At 37.6% G+C, this 26,248-nt stretch overlaps 4 protein-coding genes across 6 annotated transcripts; 3 read left to right on the top strand and 1 right to left on the bottom strand.

Moving 5' to 3' along the window:
- Positions 1-84: 84 nt before the first annotated feature.
- LOC126798891 (uncharacterized) lies at positions 85-986 on the top strand. Its single transcript, XM_050525971.1, has one exon. It carries the CDS (start codon positions 146-148, stop codon positions 665-667), a length of 522 nt encoding a protein of 173 aa, XP_050381928.1. The 5' UTR covers positions 85-145; the 3' UTR covers positions 668-986.
- LOC126798892 (HVA22-like protein i) lies at positions 723-2,715 on the bottom strand. Its single transcript, XM_050525972.1, has 7 exons — positions 2,513-2,715; positions 2,360-2,418; positions 2,149-2,247; positions 1,448-1,504; positions 1,293-1,356; positions 995-1,207; positions 723-897 (listed from the first exon to the last, which is right to left on the bottom strand). The coding sequence occupies exons 2-7, from the start codon at positions 2,389-2,391 to the stop codon at positions 853-855; spliced, it is 510 nt and encodes a 169-aa protein (XP_050381929.1). The 5' UTR covers positions 2,392-2,418; positions 2,513-2,715; the 3' UTR covers positions 723-852.
- Positions 2,716-9,607: 6,892 nt separating this feature from the next.
- LOC126797927 (uncharacterized) lies at positions 9,608-14,496 on the top strand. Of its 3 annotated transcripts, none has more exons than XM_050524694.1 (13): positions 9,608-9,815; positions 10,020-10,139; positions 10,211-10,284; positions 10,362-10,433; positions 10,519-10,547; positions 11,113-11,163; positions 11,565-11,615; positions 12,328-12,387; positions 12,481-12,563; positions 12,775-12,922; positions 13,024-13,074; positions 13,324-13,428; positions 14,117-14,496. In XM_050524694.1, the coding sequence occupies exons 1-13, from the start codon at positions 9,757-9,759 to the stop codon at positions 14,252-14,254; spliced, it is 1,041 nt and encodes a 346-aa protein (XP_050380651.1). In that variant the 5' UTR covers positions 9,608-9,756; the 3' UTR covers positions 14,255-14,496. The 3 variants fall into 3 exon arrangements, with proteins under 3 accessions (XP_050380651.1, XP_050380650.1, XP_050380649.1); XM_050524693.1 differs by having other exon boundaries at positions 9,653-9,815; positions 9,899-10,139; XM_050524692.1 differs by having other exon boundaries at positions 9,653-9,815; positions 9,899-10,139; positions 12,277-12,387.
- Positions 14,497-16,048: 1,552 nt separating this feature from the next.
- Positions 16,049-16,653, top strand: LOC126799930 (transcription repressor OFP6-like). The gene has a single exon (XM_050527193.1). It carries the CDS (start codon positions 16,049-16,051, stop codon positions 16,610-16,612), a length of 564 nt encoding a protein of 187 aa, XP_050383150.1. The 3' UTR covers positions 16,613-16,653.
- Positions 16,654-26,248: the final 9,595 nt, after the last annotated feature.

Here is a 26,248-nt window from a genome sequence, read left to right as displayed (position 1 = left end):
CCACCCAGCACACCCTTGTTTACCCTCCTCCTTTTTCAAATTAATATTTAATTATTTTAGATCCCATAGAGAGGGAGAGAGACATAACCCAAGGCCCCCTTATTTTTCTCTCTCACGCGTTTTCCGCTTCTCTCTTCTCTTCACTATGGACGACCACGACTCCACCCCGCCGCGCCTCCTGGGCCCACTCGGGAAGCTCCGCCGCCGCAACTCCATCTCCACCTCCAAGCTCAGCCACCTCTCCTCCTCCTCCTCTGCCTCCTCTTCCTCAACCTCCACCGCTCCCAACTCACCCATCAAGCCGCGCCACAGCTGCAGCTTCCCAACCCAAAACGCCACCGCCGCCGCAACGCCGCGCCACCGCCCGCCGCAGCTCGACCTGGAGCTGCTCTCCCCCAAAAGCTCCGATTCCTACACCTCCCTCAAGGACCTCCTCCCCTCCTCCTCCCTCACCGCCGTCCAGTCCCCGACGCCCAACTCCACCGCCGCCACCTCCTCCGGCTACGAGATCTCCATCCGCAACCGCCTCGTCCAGCAGGCCGCCTGGGCCTACCTCCAGCCCATGTCCTCCACCTCCGGCCCATCCGGCCCACACTTGCTCCACCGCCTCTGGCTCAACTGCCTCTCCTTCCTCTCCCGCTTACTCCCCTGCTTCCACCTCTCCTAACATTTCTCATTTTCCCTTTTTACCCTTGTGTGTATAAATTCGAGCATAGGATTGGTTTGCCAACATTTAGTGGAGAATGAATGAATTTGAATTGAATATGTATTTGAGTTTTCCATAGACACAGTTCTTGACCCACTTTGAGGGATCTGTACAGTTTTTGTGCTAACAATTCCTGTCTATATTAATCACTCATCTTTCCCAGCGGCGCCATTCGACTGCTCATTTACCGGCTGCAAGGTTGGAGTTCAATCAGTTCAACACACAAGACAGGAATTTCGATACCCAAAAACTGAGGATTGTGATAGAATGAGAGTTTTAATGTTATACCTCGGCCGCGGTTTTGGTCATTTTGGAGGATTGAGCAGCCATGTAGCCAAGGAATTGGAAGAAAGCTGTCTGCCCGTAATGGGCGAAGTTCTGCCAGTAGAAAACGGTGAGATCCCACACCCTTGCTCTCATCTCTGCTATTTTCCTGTCAATGTCTGTTTCGTGCTTTGATACATAAGGCCTCAATAGGGTCCTGTATATGTACCCAGTTCCCTGCATAATCAGATAGTACTATTCAGAATTTTATCTTAATATAGCAAAATCTGGAATGTTGATCATGCCGATTCTTGTTTCGTACCCTGGTTTTTGGATACCAAAGATAGATGAATAGGGCGACCTTCGCCTCACCATACATGGGCAGCCTTCAAAAATCAATGAGAGGTTTACATGAGCATACAGATCAATATATCATAATGAAGTATGTGATGAGAAAATTAAGGAGGGGGGTTTTACCATGAAACGAATACATCTCCTAGCCTTTCAAGAACTGTGAGCATTGCCACAATAATCCTGCAGAAGTAACATGTAGGTTGTTTTATTACATTGTTTGGATGTCAAGGAAAGCATTACAATGATCTCAAGTCTAAACTATCGTTCTTTACTCGTTACTGTATGTAAAACTCTTGCAGAAATATGATGCCTCCATCTTCTGTTAAACTTGAAAAAATGTGTTTTGAATGGGTGCAACGTTCACATCGATTGTGACATAAATTATATAAGGGGATTCAAATATTAAAACAAAAAACCATCAACATCACTTATACATCATACGCATAGTGAGGCAATGGACCAATCATAAAAGCATAAATTCCATTCATTTCCATCATATATTTGTCAGCGTAACAACTCATTCTGGATTGGAGATAAAATCTCATACACCCTACTCTTGTCTCTTTATCGGTACAAACCATACGATAACAGTCAAATACCAAAAGTTACCATGTGTTATGTCAATGTTTCCGCAAATTACTTGATAGAAAGTGTGAATTGGCATGGTATGACATGTTGAAACGAAAAATCGTTAAAGAATCATGAAATTTCAACGATTCTGTGCTCTTTCTTCTCTAATGTTGCAACAAAGAATTTACAAGACCTGTTCAATGTCTCCATTTTATGCCTAATATAATGAATGAGAACGACGTGGTTTAACGTACCAGTATTGACACCAAAACCGGAGTTCTTCAATCTCAACTCTGTTCTTCTCCACGATTTTGTAGCACTCAAATGCAGGGTATGCATACCCAAAAGACATACTGCGGGGACAAATTTTCAACAAAATCAATAACACCAAGGAGAAAATCATTAAGGGTTAAAGCTGAAGACCAAAAACAACCAAATTTTGATTCGTGTAAGAACAAAACTCACATGAGAACCCTGGTAAGCAAGCTCCCCAACATCTTCGATCAAGTCTTCAAATACGTACCCTGCAAAACGAAACAACGACATTAATGCTCTAATCTCATTTGGGAAACCCAGAAAGAAAGCAGAAACAAAAGAAGCAGACAGATTTTTACGTACCTCTGCTCTTGAGAAGAAAGAATCGGAATCAAACCAAGAACTCAGAATGCCCCACTTAATGGAATGCAATTACTAACAAGAAAAGCGATTCCAGAGAAGAATGGGGCAATGGGTTTTGATCTCCGATTCTCTGATGGAGGGAACAGTGCTATAAGGGAGAGAGGGAAGCAAGAATAATGAGACAAATTCGCTGGGGAGAGGAGTTTGAGATAAGAAGAAATTGGCAAATCTGTTCTCCCTAATTTTCTTTAACTAGGATTCTATTTATAATATGTACATGTAGGAATTGGGTTTGTTATATGTGATTTCTTCTATATTTATACATTTGAAGAGAGATGAACAAGGATTGGATAATAAAGAAAAGAGGATTTCTTGCAATAGACGCTTCCTCGTTCTCATATGAATTTCTCGGGATGCCTCACTGACCGATTCACCGTTGGCGGTTATGGTTTCTCGAGGGTAAGCTGGTCATTACGTCTACCCACCAGGAGTCACGACCAAAAGGTATGGGGGCTATGGATATTTTTGTTTTTAGAAAAATGAGACTATGGATATGGTTTCAAACTTGGTGTGTGGAAGAAAAAAAATTTAAATTTTTTTTCTATAAAATATCTTCATCAATAAAATAATAAAATATATAAATCTTTTGAACAATCAGAAAATTTGACTCACTAAAAATGATCAATAGAGATAAAAAAAATCTATATAAGGCATATAAGGCCCCTTGCTCCAGTTCTTCTTTCGCTAAGCGGCTATTCGAATTGCATTGGTGATGGTGTTAGATCTTGTGAAGACAACATTCATTGACTCCATGTCTTTCTTTTCTCTCTTCCCCCCATACGGTTGTTGAGGCAGAGATTGAATATTTTTAATTTGGATTGAAAAGGTATTGGGTGGTAGACGGCCCGCCACAAAATTATCTTAATATCGAGACAGATCTTGCGGGGACCACTATCAAATGAGATATACCAAAAATTTCGGCATAGTCTCCCTTGAAAGTAACCAACCATACCTGCACAAAACGACACTCCTAATATCTCAAATCCAATCTCAACACATGGAGCCACCATGCTACCAAAATTTCTAAACTCCACAATCACATCTCATAAATACAATTCAAAAACACAACACAAGGTACCTTACAGAGTACGCAGTAATAATTATTCAATATCATCAGACCCCTGGAGCTCGTAGCTCGTCTTAAACCACAACCGCCCAAACCACTTTAAAACAACAAGGGTCACTGATCAACATAAACATAATCCCCGAAAATCTCATACCCGAAGTTACCCAAATAACGGAACTATCTTAACACTTTTTGAGAATCTCAATCTCAGATAATTATTCAACACATAATAGAAAATGAACCAGTCCCGCTAGTCTCTATAAAGTAATAATAATTATTATAAAAATAGACTAGCCCCACTAGTCAAAATAATATTATCTGGCCATACAATGTGGACTAGCCACGCTAGCCTCAGTAAAGTAATCAAGCCATGAAATATGATATACACTATGCCATACACTATGTCCCCTCCTGTGCAACTCAGAATTGTTCTCATACTCCCATTACTGGGCTTTTGTGATATGCTTAAACATCACATCGCCTCCAAGACAGAAAGTGATATCATAACACTCTGCCAGTTCCCATACTCCCATTACTGGGATTTCGTGATATTTCTAGATATCACATCGCCTCCCAGGTGGAAAATGATATCAAAACAATCTACTAGCTCTCACCAACGTGCCCCTCCCTGGCAAAATAAATGTGTACTCTCATACTCCCGAAACCGTCACGTCGCGCTAACGGATAGGGTAACGAGCTTTCGTGGCATTGTTGACATACCACATCGCCTCCAAGGCAGAAAATGCTTGGGTGAACTACTCGGGGTAGCCACCGACACCATAAGGTGGAATATATATATATATATATATATATATATATATATATATATATATATATATATATATATACGGTGCTAGAATCATCATCATCATCTGAAAGCCCCATATTCAACAGTAAATATATGTTGTCTATACCTCGTTGATTCTAATGGAACAACCGAGTTGATAAGGCTTGCTTATACCTTGTTGATTCTAATCGAATAACCAAGTTGATAGGGCTTGCCTATACCTCGTTGATTCCAATTGAATAGCCGAGTTGATAGGGCGTTCATGAGAAAAGAGCAATAACAATTACTATTTAACATTAATCAAAGAGAACTTTACTGCAACTATAACCCCAAAACCGATACAAGTATTCAAAATCATATCCACCATCAATCGATGAAAACACAAAGCAACCAAAATTAACTGAACTCACAACGTATCAATCATCATCCACACCAGTAATACAACCTATATTTAATCTAAATAATGGCAGTTGCACCCGCACCCAAACCTTGGTCAGGTTGCCTACGTACTCTTTTGAAAAGGGATCAAGCCACTCATAGTTCAATTCATTTAAATGACCAAAAATAATACCACATACGATCTCCAACCGTCTATATCAAAATAGAATATATATATATTTCCGAAATCTCATCTTCGGTAATTTCTCAATAAATCGTAAATTCTCAAAAATCTCATTTCCAAATAAATATTCGTATAACAAAATATAATTCTAAGATAATAAATACTAAAAAATGATGCATGAATATATTTAAAAATAAATGTCCACGTAACCGAGCTACACCGAGGGTCGGTTTCAAACCTCCTCGACTCGAGTCTCCTCACATTCTGTTAATAGACATTAAAATTAATTACCACAGCTCGATATAATTAATAAAAAGAATCTAACCGCTTCCACTCACCCAAATCAATACAACCTCAACCAAAAATTCCTCAACTTCACTAACAACCTCCATACACTCATCAAAATATTAACGAGTCCTAACATCGAAGGTTCTCCAATTTATGAATCGCTACCACACATTTTTACGGATAAATACGGAAAAATAATTGCCCAAACAACCTCAAAACTCCTCCAAAAATTCTACGGAAATTCTTACACCCCTCTATCATTAAACAACTCAAAAATCCATCAAAAACTTCTCCGACACGGCGGCAACCACCCCTAGCACAGTTGGAAGTGGCGGCCAGCCGCTTGTATTCCGACAACCACCAATGACAACCAAATTTTACCACCACAATCTAAATGATTATTTCTAACAACTTTTCAGTTCACAATAACAACCAATTTTGAGCCTAAATCGTCCAATTGCATCAAATCCGGAAGCCCCAATTCCAAACCCTAGAATTTGTTTTCTTCGATTCTCCTAGCACAAAACGATTTGGGTTAAATCCTTTGGAGGGTTTGTAGTATGGAATGAGACCTTCAAAATGAGACAAGAATCTCAACGATTGGTGGCTGGAGGAGGGAATTCCGACGAGGAGAAGATCGGCGAAATTTTACACTTTTGGGGGACCTTCTGGGCTTCACCACTCCCAAACGGCGGTGAGATAGCGGGTGGCGCTGCCACCAATCGACAGGAGACGCATCAACATTTCAAACGGGACCGGTGCGCTGGTCTGGAGTGGCCGGACGACGGAGATCCGATGGCCCAAATTTGGCAGCTCTGGAGGAAAAATTTGGGTTTTTCTTCTTCGCGTGAAAAGTACTAGACCCGAATTCTCCCAATTTTTCTCTTTAATTTTCATATTTATACTATTTTCTAAAAATACCTAAAAAACCTTTTTTGAATCGTAACTTCTTCATACGAACTCCGATTTAGGCGTGGCGAGTGTCCACGAATTTCGTATCGACGAGCCCTACAACTTTCGTGAAGTAAGTTTTCCCGAACAACTTATGCATCGAAAAGTCAATTTTTTAGAGTTGTTATACTTAGTACGACTCTCAATATGAGAAGAAGACAAAAAGATTCGGGTCGTAACAGTTGACGGTAGTGTGACTGCAATTGGAGATCTAATTGTCGGGATTTGGCATCCTTGTGGGAGTTTGGTGTCCTTTCACGCCAGGAAGACAACTGATGTCTTTAGGTTAATCCTCTTTGATGGGAGGCATGCGGTTGAAGACGACATGCTTTTGGCCAGCAAACTTGATGGCTGGGTGTCGGAGTTGCGTGCCCAAATCAACTGGGCCTTGACGTTCCTATGAGTCTTGTTTGGTGCTTTAGTCTTTAGGTGTCTATCGAAGGATTTAGTTAGTATTGATCCCGAAGATACCCCCTATGCGTAGGGGGGTTCTGTTTTTTTTTTTCAATAAGTGAGCGTTGTCTTGCATTTAAGGGCACTTTGGTTACTAGTTCTTTTCTGAATTCATGCCATGGTTTTTCAGTATTGAGACTATTAGGGTTTGGTTAGCTAAACTTTAATTTATTTTACATGGTTCTAATGTCTCGAAGTCTTATGGAGCCAATTCCATGTTTATGTAGACTTTCCTACTTATCATTATATTGACGATATCGTCGTTTAAAAAACAAAATAATAAAATAAATAGAATCACATAACCAATGTTGTACCTTGACGTATTGTACCTATTTACAAGATGAAACCTAGCAGACTTGCTCTGCTAGGGTTAGGACTGAGCCGTCGTTGGCCTCTCGGCACACCTCTCTGCTGTCGACAAAGTGCTAATCTGGCACCATCCTTGGTGTTGAATTTGTCACGCACGTCTCACCTCATGCCCCATGCCAGAGTTCGATTTTCACCATGGTTTGTGATAACCTCCTACCATCAAATCCTTCATGGGTTTTGGGGAGGTGAAACAATGAGATCCTCATGGATTAAGACATTGCCAAAGGTTGACCGTCTTAGTCCCATGCAAGCACGGCTAAAGTGGAAAGAGATTCGGCGATATTGGGATGATTGGGTTTCAATCTTGCTTCGTCAACGATGTTGTTGGTTGTCAGAGATGTTTGTTTAGATCTCAATTTGAATCAGTATAGCTTTGTCAAATCGGGTTGATGGTGGTTTACCCGGCGACACAGCTAGAAGCCATGTGGTGTCTAGACCTATTCTCGGTGTTGCTAGATCGGGGTTAGTGGGCGTCATGGCTTCATGTGGGGGTTAGAATGCTTTGAACTCCAATCAAAGACCAAATGGGTGGATCTTGTCAGTGAAGACTACATGTTCTCGGTGGTCATGGTTATCTCCGTCAGTGGGCTCAACTACAAGGGCAGTTGGCGGTGCTAGAATCATGGTGGCGGTCAAAGGTCAGTCTCTATTGGGTGCAGAGAGCATTTTTAGTTCCTTTGTTGTGGGCCTTGAGTGGTGTAGGCCTTGACAGGTCTGGAAAGTGGGCTTTGGGGCTTGGCTTTGAGGCCTACTCACTACTTGACTTGGATTTGGGATCCTGGAGGTTGTATCACTCATGGTCTGAAAAATTGATATTTTCGCCGAAATATCGCCGAAAATTTTATTTTTCTCGGATTGCGAAATTATCTACACATACCAAATTCATTTCGTGCGATATATACGGATATTTCGCCGAAACATACAATATATCGCACTATTCTCGCGGCCCAACACCTTGAATTCGGCCAAATTCAACAAAACTCAATTAAATTTGGAAAAACCCAACTTCATTGAGACTCGAACCATGGTTGTCATGGTATCAACCAAACAACCAAACCTCTGGTGCAACAACATCGTTTATTAACACATACCAACTTTTAATCTATATATTCTCAAAACATAATTTTATTAGTTATACTTTTATTATATGTAATTAAATGTTATTAAAGACCTTATAGTCTTATACTCAATTTAATTGGGATATTAGTGAATCATCAAGATTTTAAAGGTGCGTTGACCTAATTTACTAAGTCACTTTCAAATTAATTAATATATATTTATATCATATGTACAAGATAAGAAGTTTATCTAATGAAATTAATATATATGACATTTAATGTTTAAGCATTCCACAAGCTTCGTAATTTCTGTCGATTTTTTTATTACTATCGATATTTCCCGAAATTTCCATTTTTTGGACCGTCGATATTTCCACGATCGTGGATATTTTAGTCCTTGGTATCACTTGATGTTCTCCTATGGTTTCTCAGTTACATGCGATGCTACAATCCAGGGTTTGCAGCATTAATAGTTCTCCTCGGTACTTTCGCATGGTTCATCTGTGGCCCATAAGGGTGTTCTGTGTTCATGGTACAGTCCTACATTTTGCACACTCCAAAGTGACCGGCTCCTTCGGTTTCTTGGTGTCGATTTATGAGCATTTCCTCATAGATTCAACATAGATTTAATTAGGTTCTAGTTTGTCTAGTCCTAGTTATTTCACACATGTCAAATTCTATTATAGTCCGCAAGGACAACATGTGTTCATATTGTTTCATATATTTTTTAATTATTAATATAAGATCTTCCATCGATTCTTAAAAAAAAAAGGTTTTACCATGACATATTCCCTGAAGTTATTTGGAGTTTTTGCTCAGAACACTAGAGCAGAAGACTTTCTCTCTTTAGGTAGTGACCAAAATGTTCGGATAGATTAAGGGGTTTATCGGACATTAAACATATATTCAAATACGTAATACCATCTTTTAAAAGTCCTGGATTAAGTATAGAATACAACATTCGAGCAAAAGGTAATTAGCATTATGAGAATTAGTCAGTTCCTACTGGGTTTGGTTCGGGTAAATCATATGCAAAGAGAAATGTTGATACAGAAAATATTCCATCCAGCTTCTCATCTTTCTATCTTTTTCTTATTTACCAAAAGAAAAGAGATTATCATGCCGCCCCACTTCCCCCTTAATACATATGCTGCGTGCACATACAAAGGACTAGATAAGAGAAGAAGCATCAATTAACTAGTGCATAGTGGAATTCTGTACTAGAATTTTGGGTTTTCTTGGTTACAAAGGACTATATAAGAGGAGAAGCATGCGAGCACAAAAACTTCTCCGAATTGCCGATAGAATTTTGTGTTTTCTTGGTTACAAACAGCATATTTATATCCGTCCTGGATGATTTGTGGAAATTTCCTATAATTTCTTATGATTCTCAAAACTTTGGTGAACATGTCAAGTCTGTTTGTTCAGTCAGAACATTTTTCTAACTACTCTACCCATTTCTCAACCTTTCTACGGCTCTAGTGAGGATTGAACTCATGAGCCAGGGGCTCAGTTGTGCCTGTTAATTGTTAAACTAACTAACTAACTAATTATACCTCAGCTCACCGACATTTTCAGTTATTTTATTTATTGAATTATTTGGTTTGGTCCTCGAAAACTTTCAAACTTCTAAAAGTCCCAAAAACACACATGCTTCGTGGGTTCGTGTCTCCTGTTACACGATCCCCTCTCACTCTCTTACGTTTCAGGTACTCTTCTCTCACCTCTCCACTGCTCTGCTCTAGTTTAACAGCGCCACTGCTGTCATCTGCGTATCATCTTCCTTGTTTAGGTGGTAGTTGGTAAGAGCTTTCATCATTCGCTGTCAATTAGGCAGTTATATTAGGCTGCTTAGCTGCCAATCAATACGATATCTTCGAAGTAAAACCCAGTTCTTGATCCTCATAAATAAGGCCAAGGCTCTCTAGATTATATTGCGGGAGCAGAGAAATGGATCACGACATTTTACATCCGGAACTCGAAGTGCTTCGAGTGAAGAAGCGTGTCGCATTTCGTGTATGCAATGTGTCAAGGTACCTACTTTTGCCTCCAAATTAATATCAAGCATTCTGCTTTTGCTTCATTGGGCAATTTTCTTGCTCAGTTATACTGCTGAAGTAATGGAGATTCAAGCTGACAATCCAACATTACATGTTCTATTCATCCCTGGAAATCCTGGTGGGTTTTTTTTTCTTTTTCTTTTTTGTCTATATAATTGTGTAGGAATATGTGAGTCATTCGATTGGGTGTTGCAGGTGTTGTTCCATTTTATAAAGATTTTGTGGAGGCTCTATATGAGTTTCTGGGTGAAAAAGCGTCTGTGACAGGCAAGACTTGGGTTTTTGTACTATGTTAATTTGATTGATCTTTTGAAATTGTCATGACTATTCTAGTTTGCTTTCATTGTTTCAGCTATTGGGCATATATCACAAACCCAAAAGGTATTGCAGCTTTCTTCTTATGTAAAAGCTAGTCTTGTCTTTCCATAACTTTCACTTCTGCCCCTTTTTTCTTGCTACCATGAACCCAGAATGGAAGTAAGCAATGGACTACCAATGCTAAGTTTTTAATAGCAGAAAGGAAACTAAATGAATGTACCACTGATAGTTTATGTTTCTTTGGTTTCTTCTGATTTTTTACTGTTAATTGTAATTAGTCTGTACAGACCATAGAGTTGATGAACTGAAAGCCACTACCAGTCTTCTTGCCTTTTTTCTTGAAGAGAAAAGCTAAAGATGAATTAAGTAGGAGTATTTATATCCCTTTGAGAACTATTATTCTATGAAAAACTGAAATTCGGAAGGGAAGAATGCTGTTCATATTTTTTTCAAAGATGATTGGCCTTTTTGTGAACCAATTATGCATGCAAGTTTATTCTTGAAGTTTTATCATAACGTTTTAGAGCTTAGTAGTATTTATAAGATTTATAAGAAGCATCCAGTTGATTATACATGCTTCATTGATTTCCCACGGGTATGATCGTTATGTTATTCTCTTCTTGTATAGAACTGGGAGCATGGAAAGTTGTTCTCATTACAAGACCAGATCGATCACAAGGTAAACTGATTGCATTATTGGTACATTTAGCGGCCACTTAATAGTGCCCTCTATATAACGACGTACAAAAGCAAATTGAATGTTACACCTACGAAATCAAAATATTCTTTAATTGTTCTGCCTGTTGTTATACAATGTGCTCGATTATGCCAGAGTTGGGAACCAATACCAAAAAACTATTGAGCTTTGCTTCTGGGAGTATAAGCTTTTTAATTCATGTGTACTTGGAATAATTTTCTTCCCAAATGTCGAATTCCAGATGTGACTTTGTGTTCTCAGATCCTTTGTATTTTGTTTCCCTCATCTCCAGTTCTTTCCCAGGGACACTGTTACACCAATTTTCTCATTCGAAATGTATATATTTGTCACATATAATTCTGAATTCAATTGTGCTTTTGCAGACGGACTTCATCAAACAGGAATTGCAAAATATTGCAGTCCCTTTGTTACTGGTGGGGTCATTTTCCATCTTCAATCTTTTTTTTTTTCAATGTGATGTTGGCTTTATAAAGGGCTGTGTTGTTCGGTGAAGAGTGTTGAAGTAGTACAAAATCTAATTAGCTATATTAAATCACATATTTTCTGGTTAAATTGCTTTTAGCTTTGATTTCCATTATCAATTGCTTATCAGCAATGCAGTGTCAGATCACCTTTGCTGCTCATAATCACACTGCAAGAAACAATCATAGTCCCACCAACAACTTGTTAATCCACCACCTTTGTTGCTCACAATCACATTGCAAGAAACAATCAGTCCCACACACTAGTTAATCCATGTGTCTTCTTTTTAAAAAAGAGTTAGTGCACAAAGTATACACGGTATTTTGTGTTAGTAACTTGGTAAGTTGGTATACAAACTTTTCTCTTGTTCACTTTTTCTCTTATTATTTACATAGGCTTTTTTCATGAATATAAACTACATTTCTGAAATTTCAGTATCAATAATAGATAATGATCATTTGTGGTTTATTTAGAAAACAAGTATCGGGTTTAGTAAAAATCAATGTCAGTAGTGCTGCTCATCTTTGCCGAATAATTGATGATGGAAATTTCTCGGCATTTCTTGGTTCTGAACTAGAATTATGTTCTTAAGTTGTTTTCACATGATCTCAGGCTCTGAGTTGTTGCTGTGTTCTTTGTGAACTTATACATGATTTGCTGCAGGTAGGACACTCTATTGGTTCATATATATCTATGGAAATGTTTAAAATGTCTCCAGAGAAGGTATTTACTTTTTATTACTCATCAGTCATACTTCTCATATAGGTTTCTCGCTTCGGAGAACTTGTTCCCTGACAATGTATACGGGAATCGTAGGTGACTTATTGTGTCGGATTATATCCGTTTTTGACTGTAAATCCACTATCCACGAAGCAGACTTCTATTGCGAAAACTGCAGAGTAAAGTTCATTCTTGTCGTGAGTGGCAATGCTTTTTACTTTGTAGTTTACATGTAGTGGCATCTCTCTACTAATGCCTAATGAGAAACGACTGAGTCAGTTAATATTCAACCTTTTATTTTGGCTTCGCACTTGGTTCAAATATGACAATATGAGCTCGGACAATCTTCATAAGTCATCATAGAGATTAAGACAAAACAGTGTGTTTCAGGTCTCGCTTTGTCTGTGTTGCCTTGAGCTTTATTGTTGCGCTCTTGGGATTGTTGCCTAGATCACTTTTGAGGTTTGTTGTGCGGACATTCCTTGGGAAGTCATGGTCAGCTGCTGCAGTTGAGGCTGCTTGCTCTCACTTGGTAAAGGTAAAGGAATGTGTCCTAAACTTCTAATAGTTTGTTCCTCTCAGTGTGTTTTTTTTTTCTACATTTTTATCAGTCTTTGTCTTTGGTCTGTATATTTGCAGTACCACACCATGAGGAATATTCTATATTTGGCAAAGACTGAATTCCAAAAGGTAAAGTTCTGCCTTTGTTTTAGAATTTAGGAAAACATTTGTTTATAATGAGTTTTACCCATATGTTCTACAAATAACTTTAGGAAATGACTTGTAATAAAAACATTCGGATGCCATCATGTTGTTATAAATGGTTATCTTTCTGCCACCTTCTTTCGTTTCAACAAAGTCCAAATTTGATGCACCTATAGTCTGTAGGAAAGTTAATCTTCGAGCATATTATGCTGACCATAAGGGCTCGTGTCTTAGCTTTCAGAAACACCAGATTGGGCATTCATGAGGGAAAATCAGCAGAAGATAGCGTTTTTGTTCGGCATTGATGATCACTGGGGTCCAATGCAAATGTTTGAAGAGGTAATTTGAAAAGTTATTATAAATTAAGAGTTTGAGTGGAATTTGTCTCTCTGCCTGTTTGTGCTAAGTGCATGTTGAAGTTGTGCATGCATCTTCACTCTAGCCACTTCAGAAATAAGCTCCTAATTTCATGACCTTCCCAACCCCTGCTCTTCCCAGATTCGATTCTGGTTGCATCTTTGCAATAACTCCATTGTTTGGAACAGGGGCCTATAGCTTAGTACTTGTTATAAAGAGGGTTTTTTTTCCTTTAACTTCTCTTTTTTTCTCTAGTTCTGTTTATAATTATAACAAGATCGGACATTTTAGATAGCTAATTAATTCTTTCATGAAACCTTAAAGGTTTAGCATTGTTTATCACATTCAATTTTGAAGGAGCATGCTTGAACCAACTTTTGTTTTTTTTCTGTAGATGTTAATGAAGTTGTGAACGGGTGACAAACTACCATATTCTGATAAACTTGTATGGATGTCAATATAATGACTTTTATAACTATCAACAGTGGAAACTTTCTTCTCAATCAGATTAACAGTATAATAAGAATGCTTAACAAACTACATATCAGATAAATGCTGCTAATCTTGAAATAATAATGCTACTGATGAGACTTATGATGATAAGCTGTTCTTCATCGTTTTGCTTTTGGCTTTCAACATCTGGGCTTATTTTGTATGCACGTGGTCCCAGATTGGCAAGCAGGTCCCTGATGCTGCTCTATCAATTGAAAAAGAGGGTCATACTCATGCTTTCTGTTGCACCGAAGCTGGATCATTGTGGGTTGCTGAGCATGTAGCAAGCTTAATCAAGAATAAAGTTTCACTGTGATCTGCCCTATCCCACCATGTTCTTCTTTAGCATGCAAAAGATCAGGCCTACAGTTGGATGGATAAGTCAATGAATTGTGATTGTTGCTTGATTGATTAGACTATACTAGAAATCTTTAAGCAACAAACTAGCTACTATTATGGACATTAGCACATCTGTAGTGGTTCTTGTTTTAAAGCTTTTCATATACATTTTTTCACAATTTTTTCTAATGAATGATGCAAATGATAATTGCACGGTCATTAAGCGATCACAAATTTGTAGAATTGTAGTCACCAGTCACCACGACACCACCTGACCACCTCTTATATTTGTGAAGTTGTCAATGAGCTTTAGGGACATCACGTTGTCAATCAGCAGATTATAACCCCCATTTCACAATTTGAACTGCTCTCAAGTCATTTAACGCGTAAAGATGGAGTTCATAAACAAATTATAGAGAAATGAGTGCAAGCAATCTTAACTCTAATTTCTTTCTACTGTATATACTTATTTTTATATAGAATCAATGAATTTAGGGTTTAGGACGGCTGTGTTATTATTTTTTTGGACGGCTGTGTTATCACTTTTTTTACACCTAGAGATAACTTATTATGTAAGTGCCTTTTAACTTATTAATGAAACTATTTCTTCTATAAAAAAAGCCTATGAATTAATCCGCGCCGGGAATCTTATCGGAGCAGTTCCTCCCCGAGCCTTGGGATTGATTTCTTTTATATTAGTTTCTTTTATTAGTTGGAATTGATTTAACATGTTGATTTATTAACATATCCTATGATTTTGGCCATGTACGTTCAGTCTTCGACCGAAATCAAAATCAAATTGCGAGACTAAATTTTAAAATCTCGACATATTTGGTACGCTCTAAACTGTGAAACTAAGTTGGATTCATTAATCTTATTAAATAAACAACTCATATACAACTCTCTTTTTATCATTAAGAATTTCATTCATGATAATTATTTTTGCAACAAAGTTTCGGGTGAATAATCTTTAACAGAAACCACATTGGAAGCATTAAATGAGATTGGGAAGTCTCTCACACAGTCACACTCGAAGTCTATACTGACCAACTTATAAAGTGTAGAGACCCCGACTCCAAACAAACTAACAAAGTGAAATACACCAGGTTTACAGCCTCTTTTGCTAAACGGCCGGTGATCAACCTTGCCATCACATTTCATCAATAGCTACTTTGTCAATAGTACGCATGCATTCTAAATTAAGATCCTTTCAACTATCGTACAAGGTGCTACTGGTTGAAAGGGCATCATCACCTTCATATCAATACAATAACTCTCATAATGAGTCGAACCCTTATCTTCATTTTCCTTTTGGTCTCTTGATCGATTTTATATTTTTATTTGATTTTCAGTTTGGTTTGCCATAGCCATCACCCTCTTCATCGAACATTTCCCATACTTGGTCATAGATATTATATAGTTAACCCATTAAAACAAACTAATTATGAGCCTTCCTTCACGTGAGAGTGTGAGACTATGAGAGACTGAGAGACCCAGAGGCATGCATCTTAGTCAAAATTAGTATCCAGAAAGAGCGATCATGATTACTACCATGATATCAAATCTTATCTTTGCAGTTCAGATCAGTTTGTCATTAAAGAGCAAAACAGAGCTGTAATCATAGCAACCACAGGGACCCCTCAGGAGCTCACATGCACGCTTTTATATACACCCTCCCATTACTTCTTACCCTTCTTCATCCTCCTCATCATCTCAACTCACTCCTCTTCTTGCTTCTTTCTTCTTCTTCTGCTTCACTCCTTCACCAACAATGCCTACCATGACCAGAAAGAAGCTCCTCAACACTGTCGCCGCCGTCGACATAGGCTGCAGCAGCTGCAGAAGACCAAGGCTCTTCCACATGTTCCGTAATAAAGCCAAGCCCATCTCCACCAAGTTCGGCGGTCGCAAACAGAGCCACCACCAGTACTACTCTTCTTCGAGCTCCTACAACAAAGACTCCTCCACCACCACCACATTCTCCCCCAACACCGACGACTACGCTTCATTTTCTGACCACGAGACCATCGCGAAGACCGCCACGCCAGTCAAGGGGTTCGGGAGAGTTGGCGGGGAGAGCGTGGCCGTGGAGAAGGACTCCGGCGACCCTTACTTGGACTTCAGGCATTCCATGCTTCAGATGATTCTGGAGAACGAGATATACTCGAAAGATGATCTCCGGGAGCTTCTCAACTGTTTCTTGCAGCTCAACGCGCCTTGCAACCATGGCATCATCATCAGGGCTTTCACTGACATCTGGAATGGAGTCTTCTCCGTTAGGTCTAGCGCTGCCACAATGCAGCTTCGTCTTGCTCGCAAGTCACGTGACTACTAGCTTCAGCACGTGTCGGCCGCAATCGTACCGTCTCATGTAGAATTTCTCTTTTTCGCTTGGTGCAAAGTCTTGTAGAGGAATGCAAATGTCATTTATAATGTCGTTGTCATTTGCACTTCTCTACAATCATTAGTTGTTTAGAGTTTGCGATTAGTGCTGTCTCTATAGGCTAGGGTATCGTCATTGAAGCCGTAATTCTAGTAAGGTTTTGGTGTATGTAAATCAAGATTTCCATGAATGAATCTTTTGCGCATTTTAGTTTGCAAATCCTTAATCTCTAACAGCCTAACCAAATATTGTAAGTTCATTGTTGCGCTAAATTCTTTTGGAGTGTCTAGTGGTGGTACAGATCATGTATGAGACAATATTACATTTGGCTGTTGTTTGGAGTTAAGGAGAGCCAAACCCAATGACAAGGTCTATGGTCTTAAACTTGGGACTCGGGAGTGTAGTGCAAGTGGAGTTTGGTCAGATTGAAGCTAAGTTACAAGAAATAAGCTTTGGGGGGGGGGGGGGGGGGTGGATAGGCATTGGGATTTGGCTTGCAATTATATGAGAGGCTTGGAAGAGGTGAAGTGGGGGAGGACTGTTGATTTTCAATGAGAATAGAAATGTCTATGACTGACATCTTACATTTTCCAAGAGACTTGCACAAGCTTTGATTCCCTAATGTCTTCAATTTGCAAATCTCAAAGGGTTTGGTTTGTCACGTTTTGGGACTTCAATCTGGATTGTCATAGTCACTGAGTCACTCGTTCCCTCATGATGAATAATATTTACTATTACATTAATTGATGATATGATGCTGTAGTTGCCTTATTTAACAAGTAAAATATAACCTCCTCCTTGTGGTAATCAGTATTTTTTGTGATAATATATTAAGTTTCATATCCAAATTTCCAACGGTTACCTTTTTAATGTTTTATGATCGACAATATCAAGTATGTTATGATAGTATCATATAAACTATCATTTAACCCAAAAATCATATAAACTATTTTAGACACTTGGTTTTGAAGTATTCTTTGTACGCTGTGTAGCTAAAAAGACCTTTTTCGACTAGTTTCCGGCCTCTCCCAACGTTCTCAGACTCCAAGCCAAACAACATCGACAAAGCCAAAGACATAGCGTGCGTAAGAGACCCGTCCGACAGTAGCACTGCTAGCACCACACGGTTGAGGCCGGCTTCTACTAGGGCACCACTGGATGTTGGAGACATGGTTTTGCTGCGGGTCCAATATAAAACACCTGATCGAGTGTCACCTATCCCTGCCATATATAGAAGGGGATTCATCTCTCACTAGGACTGGGCACGAGACATGATTGGGATGGGACAGTAGAATTTTGAGAATATATCTCACTCGGGATCGGGACATGATGGGTCTAATCCCACTGTCCCATAATTTTAGAATACCTAAGTTCTTATGCATAGATGCTACTGTTTGTTGGTTTGATCTGTTTCAGTGGCTACTGATGCATATATGCTGTTGATTTGTTTCAGTGCTACTGATGCATATATGTTGTTGGTTTGATTTGTTTCGGTGGCTGTTGGTTTGATTAGTTGCAACAACTTGTGAACACTGTGTATTGATCAAATTGAGTCTCAGCATAATCATAATGTGCCATGCATTTCCAAAATATCAAGCTAGTACTACTGTACGTACCCAGAAATTCCATAAGGTATCCTTAATTTTAAAATATCAAGCTAGCAAGTAGGATAATCTGTGACACTGAGGATCGATGTATCAATTGATTCACTCCACTTCCCTTCAACTTTATACAAAGTTTTGATATATTATATATTTCCTTAAAATGACGTGTTGTACGTGCGAGTTTTGACATTTGTATCTACTACCTTAATTGTTTTGACTTTTGAGCTTTTGTGAGTAGCATTGATGCATATATGATAATGTAGTACATGTATATGGAGGCATACACATGCCGAGGCTATAATCTCTGAATTCTTCATCTTGTACTATCACAAATTTAAGAATTGTGAATCAACGATGATAATGAGATATTCAACTGTTAAGATTAGAAGTTATTTAATTGCGGGACAGGACGAGACGGGACGAAGCGGGATATAAATTATTCGTCTCACATCCCATTCCATTATAATGAAATGAGACTGGACATACGTTTTTAGATATCCCTCTTATCTCATCCAGTCATCCCTATGAATTTCGGGACAGGATTGAGATTTCAGCTTTTATGCCCACTCCTATCTCCCACATCAAAAGGGACGAAAAAGGATCTGAAGTGTCAACCTACTAATAGGGAGGAGCTACATTCCGTCGAAGGGTATCCACTTCTAATCTATAACCATCCCACTTATTAATCGAGCACAAACTTAAGAATTAAAGAGTTATAGGTCGATAACCTCGGTCTCCTCTTGAGGCCATGCTAAACGTTGTGTAGGTTTCAAGAGCCTTAATGTCCCGTAACCAGTGTTCGAAATATCTGATATATCGGCCGATATATTGCCGATATTTCGAATCCGATACGATAAGAGCATATCGGTCAAAATTTATTGGTCAACGCAGAAATGATGGTCAACGGTCAAATATCGGTCAAACTTTGATTTTTTTAATTATTTTTTTAAATTTTTAATATTTATTTCCTCTTCTTTTTTTTGAAAAACTTTATTTTTTTTATTTTTTCATATATATTTTTAATTTATATATATTTTAAATATATATGATGAATTTCAAGTCTAAATAATCATTCTTAAATACCTATTTTTATTATTAGATGTCGTTCGTGTATTTTAATTGTCACAAAATCAAATATTTATTTTCTTTAGTTTACTCAGTACCGTTTTTTTAGTTTATTTAGTACATATTGAAGTATAATTTTATTAAAAATAAGCAAATCCGATAAAACCGATATATCCCCAATAAAATTGATATATCCCTAATATATCTCCGATATATCGTTTTACCTCTCGACCGATACAATACTGAAAACGATATTTAGACCATTGCCCGTAACCAATATTTAATGTATCCACTCCAGGAATGCACACATAATAAACATTAGTCCACATGATTTTCTTAGTTGTTAGTCTTCTTAGGAGCTAAAGTCTCGATCTCTACCGCTTGTATTTAGTGGTAGAAAAACCCAACAAAATCAAATTTGGTTACTCATAACCGTTTCTATATATCTCTCTTGCTTCAATTATTTAACACTAACTACAACCATTACCACACGTTACAGATTCATACCCAAGTTCACTGGCGCTAACTGGAGTTTAAATTTTAATTTATTCTTAGTGGCTATGGAGAAATTTAACATGACTTATTTTAACGCGGATTAGTATTTGGTCCTAAGAAACATTTGAGAATACCGACATTGATTACATAAAAAAAAAGAATTATTTTTTGGAATACATGCCAAAACCATATATCTACACAGTTTTGACAGAGATTAGATGTGCTAAAAAAACAATCAATTCATCAAGATCAAAATCATCTTTTGATAAAAGATAAGCCAATATGATAAAAATCCACGATCACTCTACATTTGAATCAACAATGAAACACGCACAACTCACCAAAAGTCACAAGGATCCTACTTGTTCATGCCTTTACACTTTGCAGTGACAATTAGAGTTCATGCCTCTGAATTTCTGAGCAAACCCAACTTAGATTTTATGTGTTAAAAGTAAGGACTAAAATTTCGGCGAGAACGAAAATATCGAGGATCTGAAAATTGGAAATTTCGGATAAATTCGATTTAAAAAAATAATTAAGTAAATTGATGGAAATTTATATAAAAACATGAAATTTTTAAATAAAACTTTGAGAAATATTTATTTGATCAATTATCTAGAATATGTCATAAGAAATTATTATATAACTATTAGTTTATAGTGAGTTATAGTAATATGAGGTGAAATAATCGTCGAGCATTATTACTTAAATGGATGTTAGGTCATCACGCCTTATTTACATATGATACATTAAACATGAAATTACATGAGTGGTTTAGAACCACATACAAGATCTATGAGATACACAATTTTCACTATCTTCATCATGTCCTTGAGTATATTGTGAATAATAGTCATTAAATGATATTGTCCCTTTACAATTTTGCATATACTAACTTATATGCCAACCATATGGGTTGTGGATGATTGATTGTGGGTTGTGATACTAGTAGTTCACGTTCGGATCAAACATTTCTCGACTTTGACCATAACCATAGCTTTGTGAAGATTGTGCTTCAGATTGTGTCAATATGTTTCACTTGATTACATCTCATTAGAGAATAAATATGGTGAATAAGATATGTTGAATTTTCCTCATAAGAGTAAGGTCTATCATTGCTTCCTCCTAGACCAAAAGGGTTCGATTTCCCTCAATAACTAGTTCGGTTTTATTTCAATTTTAGGTGAATGTTGAGACATGAAATGCAATATATAATAAAAAGAGTCATATATAATAATAAGTTTGTATATTAGAGTTGACTATAATTTGTGTTTACAAAATGATAGATCAAAGTTTCAATTCTCCTAACCAATAATTTTTTTATTTTTTTTAAAGTTGGTTTGACACGTGTCGATATTATGAAAATATCAGAAAATTTCGAAAATTTCCGAATATATTGAAAAATGTAACATATATATCCATATACTGAAAAATGAAAATTTTCACAAAAATATCAAATAAATTATAGATATTTTAATCTTTAGTTAAAAGGCAGAAATATCCTTCTTTCCTTTGCTCTTTGTTTGGTCCACAGAAAGGAGAAACCGAGAAAAATGTTCCCCACTATCAGATAAAGAAGCAAACGAGAGATGGGGATGAAGATGAAGTTTGATCTTATTACGATTTTACTTGGCATTTTCCTTAGGATGTAAATCGCAGGAAACAAGGAAATTTAATTGCAAGGATTTAAAGAAGCCAAGTTGGATGCATTCATAGTCTGCTGCTTGGGTCTTTAATGGAGGCCCATCATTTTTTTTTGTAGCACTTAAATGACAAGATTCCTTCATATAATTGACTAGCCCTTCAAACTCGACAAGCTTCCATATTTGCCATTGTCAGCTACATTTATGAATTGCATTATGAACTTGTTGGAGTGCGACTGTGTGTGGGAGTATGGCATTCAATTACAATTGACGAATGAACTCAAAAATTTGCGTGTTGGTGTAATACACCATCTTTGGAGTTGCCTGAATATGCGCGGTGCCGTTGATGGAGTTGCATGAGTCTGCAAAGTATGAAGGAAGGACTAATTTATCAGTGGTATTAAAATACTTAAAATAAAGTAAGTTTCGATTTAATTTCATATATATACATGGTGATAATACGGGAATGTTACCTATATTTTGCTCGAGTCTGATCAAAATATAATTAAAAGGGAGTGGGATGAAAACCACCCCTTTCCATGCTCCTTTAATTACAGATTTCAATGCTGTTTAGAGGAGGAACATGAATTACCGGGAATGTAATATATCTGAAACGGCTTAGCTCATTTGGGGCATACTTTGTGTTTATGGTTTAGGATTTGGATTTAGAGTTTAGAAATAAGTTAAAATCAATCTGTTCAAAATACATGAACCAACTATACAAAGGAAGAAGGCATGACAAAATTTATCTAGCTAACTCTTCATTTTAGGTTTAGGGTATATAAAAGAGATCATATATATGTACATTCATTGACTTTCGTTAAACAAAAAATTAAACCGCTTGTAACTGGAGATGACATTTACAAATATATATGATTTGGAGATTGCCTCAGGTTCTTTCCAGACCAATAAAATGCAAACTTTTGATTTGGAGAATCAAATGTGAGACTCACAGCCATAGTGGGGATTAGTGGCCAACCATGAGGATGCGAAAAAGTGGTAATGACATGATCAGATGAATGTATATTTAGTCCCCATTGGCCCTAGTTCAAGACATAGATGCCCCTAAGCTATAATATTTGCTTTGTAGAGACATTTAGGTGTTTAAGTAACTTTAGGAATTGTGAGTTCTAATAATTGGTCCTTTTGTAACCCAAGAACCCAACAAGGCTGTCAACAAAGTTTATGGCCGCCCTTTTAATTTGGTACAATATCTGAGACGCAAGTTGGAACATTATCAACGGTTAATCTACAATGTGTGCTTTTGAGAGTCATTTCTCTGTACTCTGCTTCAACATTAGTAAACAACTATAAGACACTAATTATTTTTGCTTCGAAAATTTGGACTCTTTTCAATCATGTATACGTTAGACCGTCAATAAATACTACAAAATTACAGAGACTTATTTATTATCTTCTGATTCACGCTAGTTATTTAATCTTACAGCGTGACTTATTTATTCTCATGCATATAGATTACACCAATTAATTAAATGAATGTTGCTTACACCTTTCAGTTCCAGCCAGATGTTGTTCTCGGTCTATATGCTTCATGTAGTTTCAAGTTCATACCCTGAATATCAGTTGTGTCATTCTTCTTTTATTCTAATCATACAGTATATAGTTTTTAAAATCCATCCAAGTGTAAACAAAATCTGCAATTTCCTCTAGCCATGATGTCAATTTATATATTTCTGCTGAAGTGCAACTGCTCCGTACGGTGCTTGTAGCCAAGATGATGTTGTTAATTTGTGAATCCAATTAAGATCAAACATTTCGAGATAAAAGCAAGTAAATATCATCATAACAACACAGAAATAATCACGTACTACAAGTCTGTATGATTTTGATCCGGTCACCACACACACACACTCTCTCTCTCTCTCTCTCTCTCTCTCTCTCTCTCTCTCTCTCTCTCTCTCTCTCTCTCTCTCTCCACTGGAATAACTTAGTTATATTACTTGATGATTATTCATACACGTATCAACCTATATATATACTAATCTACCAATTAATCTATCCGTGATTCACTCCGCCAACATTCCCCCTCAAGCTGGTGCATACATATTAATCATGCCCAACTTGCTACGTGAATCATAAAAGACCTTTTGACACTCATTTTGTGAGCATATCGGCAAGTTACTCTTCTGTGAAAACAAAATGAAAACTAATGATCTTTGCGTCTAGCTTCTCTTTTATAAAATGACGATCAACCTCCACATGTTTTGTACGATCATGTTGCACATGATTATGTGAAATATCAATAGCTGTCTTGTTGTCATAGTACAGTTGCATAGCACATTTGGGCTTAATACCCAAGTCTTGTAGCAAATTTCTAAGCCATAATAATTCGCACACTCCTTGACCCATACCTCTGTATTCTGCTTCAGCACTAGATCGAGCTACCACATTTTGTTTCTTACTCCTCCACATAACAAGATTGCCTCCAACAAAGGTAAAATACCCTGATGTGGACCTTCGATCAGTAATATTTCCAGCTCAGTCTGCATCTGTGAAGCCACAAATCTCAAGGATATTGTTGTGATTAGAAAACATTACTCCTCTCCCTGGAGCTAACTTCAAGTATCTCAAAATCCTCACAACAACATCCATATGATCCACACTCGGATTATGCATGAACTGACTCACTACACTTACTGCATACGCAACATCTGGCCTGGTATGTGACAAATAAATCAGGCGTCCAACTAGCCTCTGATAACGAGTTTTGTCAGTGGGCACTTGATCTGGGTACTCTGCTAACCGATGGTTCTGTCAATAGGAGTATCAATTGGAGTGCAATCTAACATACCTGTCTCCGTTAGTAGATCAATGATGTACTTCCTCTGACACAGATAGATACCATCACTTCCCCGGGCTACCTCAATGCCCAAGAAGTACTTGAGTGTACCTAGGTCCTTCATCTCAAACTCTGTGGCTAGCTGCTTTTGTAATCTGTCCACCTCAATAGTATCATTACCAGTAACTACCATATCATCAACATATATGATTAGGGTTGTTACCTTCCCTTGTTGGTGTTTGAGAAATAATATGTGGTCTGAATTACTCTGCATGTAGCCAATTTTCCTCATGAATTGTGAGAATCTTCCAAACCAAGCACGAGGTGACTGTTTAAGACCATACAAAGACTTGATAGGAGCACTTTGTGCTACATTCTTAATATGTTTTTACCTCCATTTGTACTTTGCTTAACCATTATTGTTGCAATATCGAGTCATTGAGTCACAATAGGAGTCTTGGATGGTTATGGGTGTGTTTTTGTGCTTAAACGAGTTAAAAACGAAGAATTGGTCTAGAGTCCTAGTTTGAGTAGGAATCCTTATAGGACTAGGAAACCTAGTTGAATTAGGAGTCTTCATCTTTCTACGTTTTGGTCGCATTGGCGATATCTTGAGAGTCATGTTTGCATTAGGAATCCTTGTTAGACTAGGAAACGTACCATTTTGGAAAGTCCTACTTGAACTCAAACTCTTATTACGAAACTTTCCTAAATGAACTTTCCTGTTCTAGTAACTTACTTACTCTAGTAAGTTTCCCTTTTGCAAATTAGAAACTTTCCTAATCTAGTTGAGCTCATCTATTACATATGTCTTTTTAAGACAACTAATGTCTAGATTAGGACATGATTTTCGAAATACATTATCTCTTACTATTGATTTTCTTTTCTTATTTTCAGATTGAAGAGATAATTCAAGGAAATTAAATATGAGTTCAGCCGTGCAAGATAGGAGTCCTATGCCGAGCCATTCATTCAAAATTCAAGGAGGTTAATTTCAGAATTCAAAGAGATAATTCGAAGAGATAAAGAAGGAGTTCAAATCCGAGTTACACAAGAGGAAGAGGAGTTCAGCCGTGCCTATCATTCAACAAAATACAAGGAGTTTGGGCCGTGCTATACATGAGATAAACAAGGGGATAAGAGCTGAATTAATCCAAGATGCAAGGGCAGCCATTCGATCTCATTAAAAAGAAGAATCCCAACCGTGCATACATGGATCAGCCCATCCTAAACCTTAGCAGCCCCTCCTCTCCTCCTTCCTCTATATATAGCTCGGCCTCCCTTCAGAAAATCCATCTCCATTCTCTCATAAACACAGCCGAAATTCTGCCAAAATTCATCCAGAAAATTCAAGCCAAAAACCTTCATCCATCACCACCAAGCCGTGCTCATCTTCCTCCTCTCCCAAATCGAATCCATTCTTGCCGAATCCTAGAAGGTTTCTAAAGTGTGATTCATCCATGTCTTGTAATTTTTCTTTTGGTTTTCTGCAATTTTCGATTTCATTGTATGAATTCTTGGATGTGATTTTCGGTTTTATATATGAAGAACATAAATTCAGACTTCTTTGGTTTTATGTTTTGATTGTATGAATTCATTGAAATATGTATGTTTGACGTGCTAGATGATTATGGGCAGTAGGTTTCCGAATTGTATTTAGGTTTTATTTCGATTTGTTTCTTGAACTTGTACATCTAAATCAATGCTTGAGGAAGCCAAGGTCATGGTTCTCCTAGGGTTGCGATTTAATTCACCAAAGTGTTCTTTGATTGAATATGCGCTTCGTGTTTCAATTATTGATACTTGTTTAGGTTTGTGATAGTTTTAGGAATTTGCATGCTTAATCAAGATGAGTGACGCCATGCTTGCTTACATGTCTCCAATTCGACTTAATGTGCTTATATGCTACTTTGTGTTTAACTAGTACGCTTCGTTGTGTTGAACTCTCTTTAGCATATGTTTAGGATTGAACGCTTTGTTG

Source organism: Argentina anserina, chromosome 6 (assembly GCF_933775445.1).
Source record: "Argentina anserina chromosome 6, drPotAnse1.1, whole genome shotgun sequence".
In the NCBI taxonomy this organism is placed as follows: Eukaryota; Viridiplantae; Streptophyta; class Magnoliopsida; order Rosales; family Rosaceae; genus Argentina; species Argentina anserina.
Note: the sequence above shows the minus strand (reverse complement) of the source record. Positions and strands in the feature narration are given on the sequence as shown.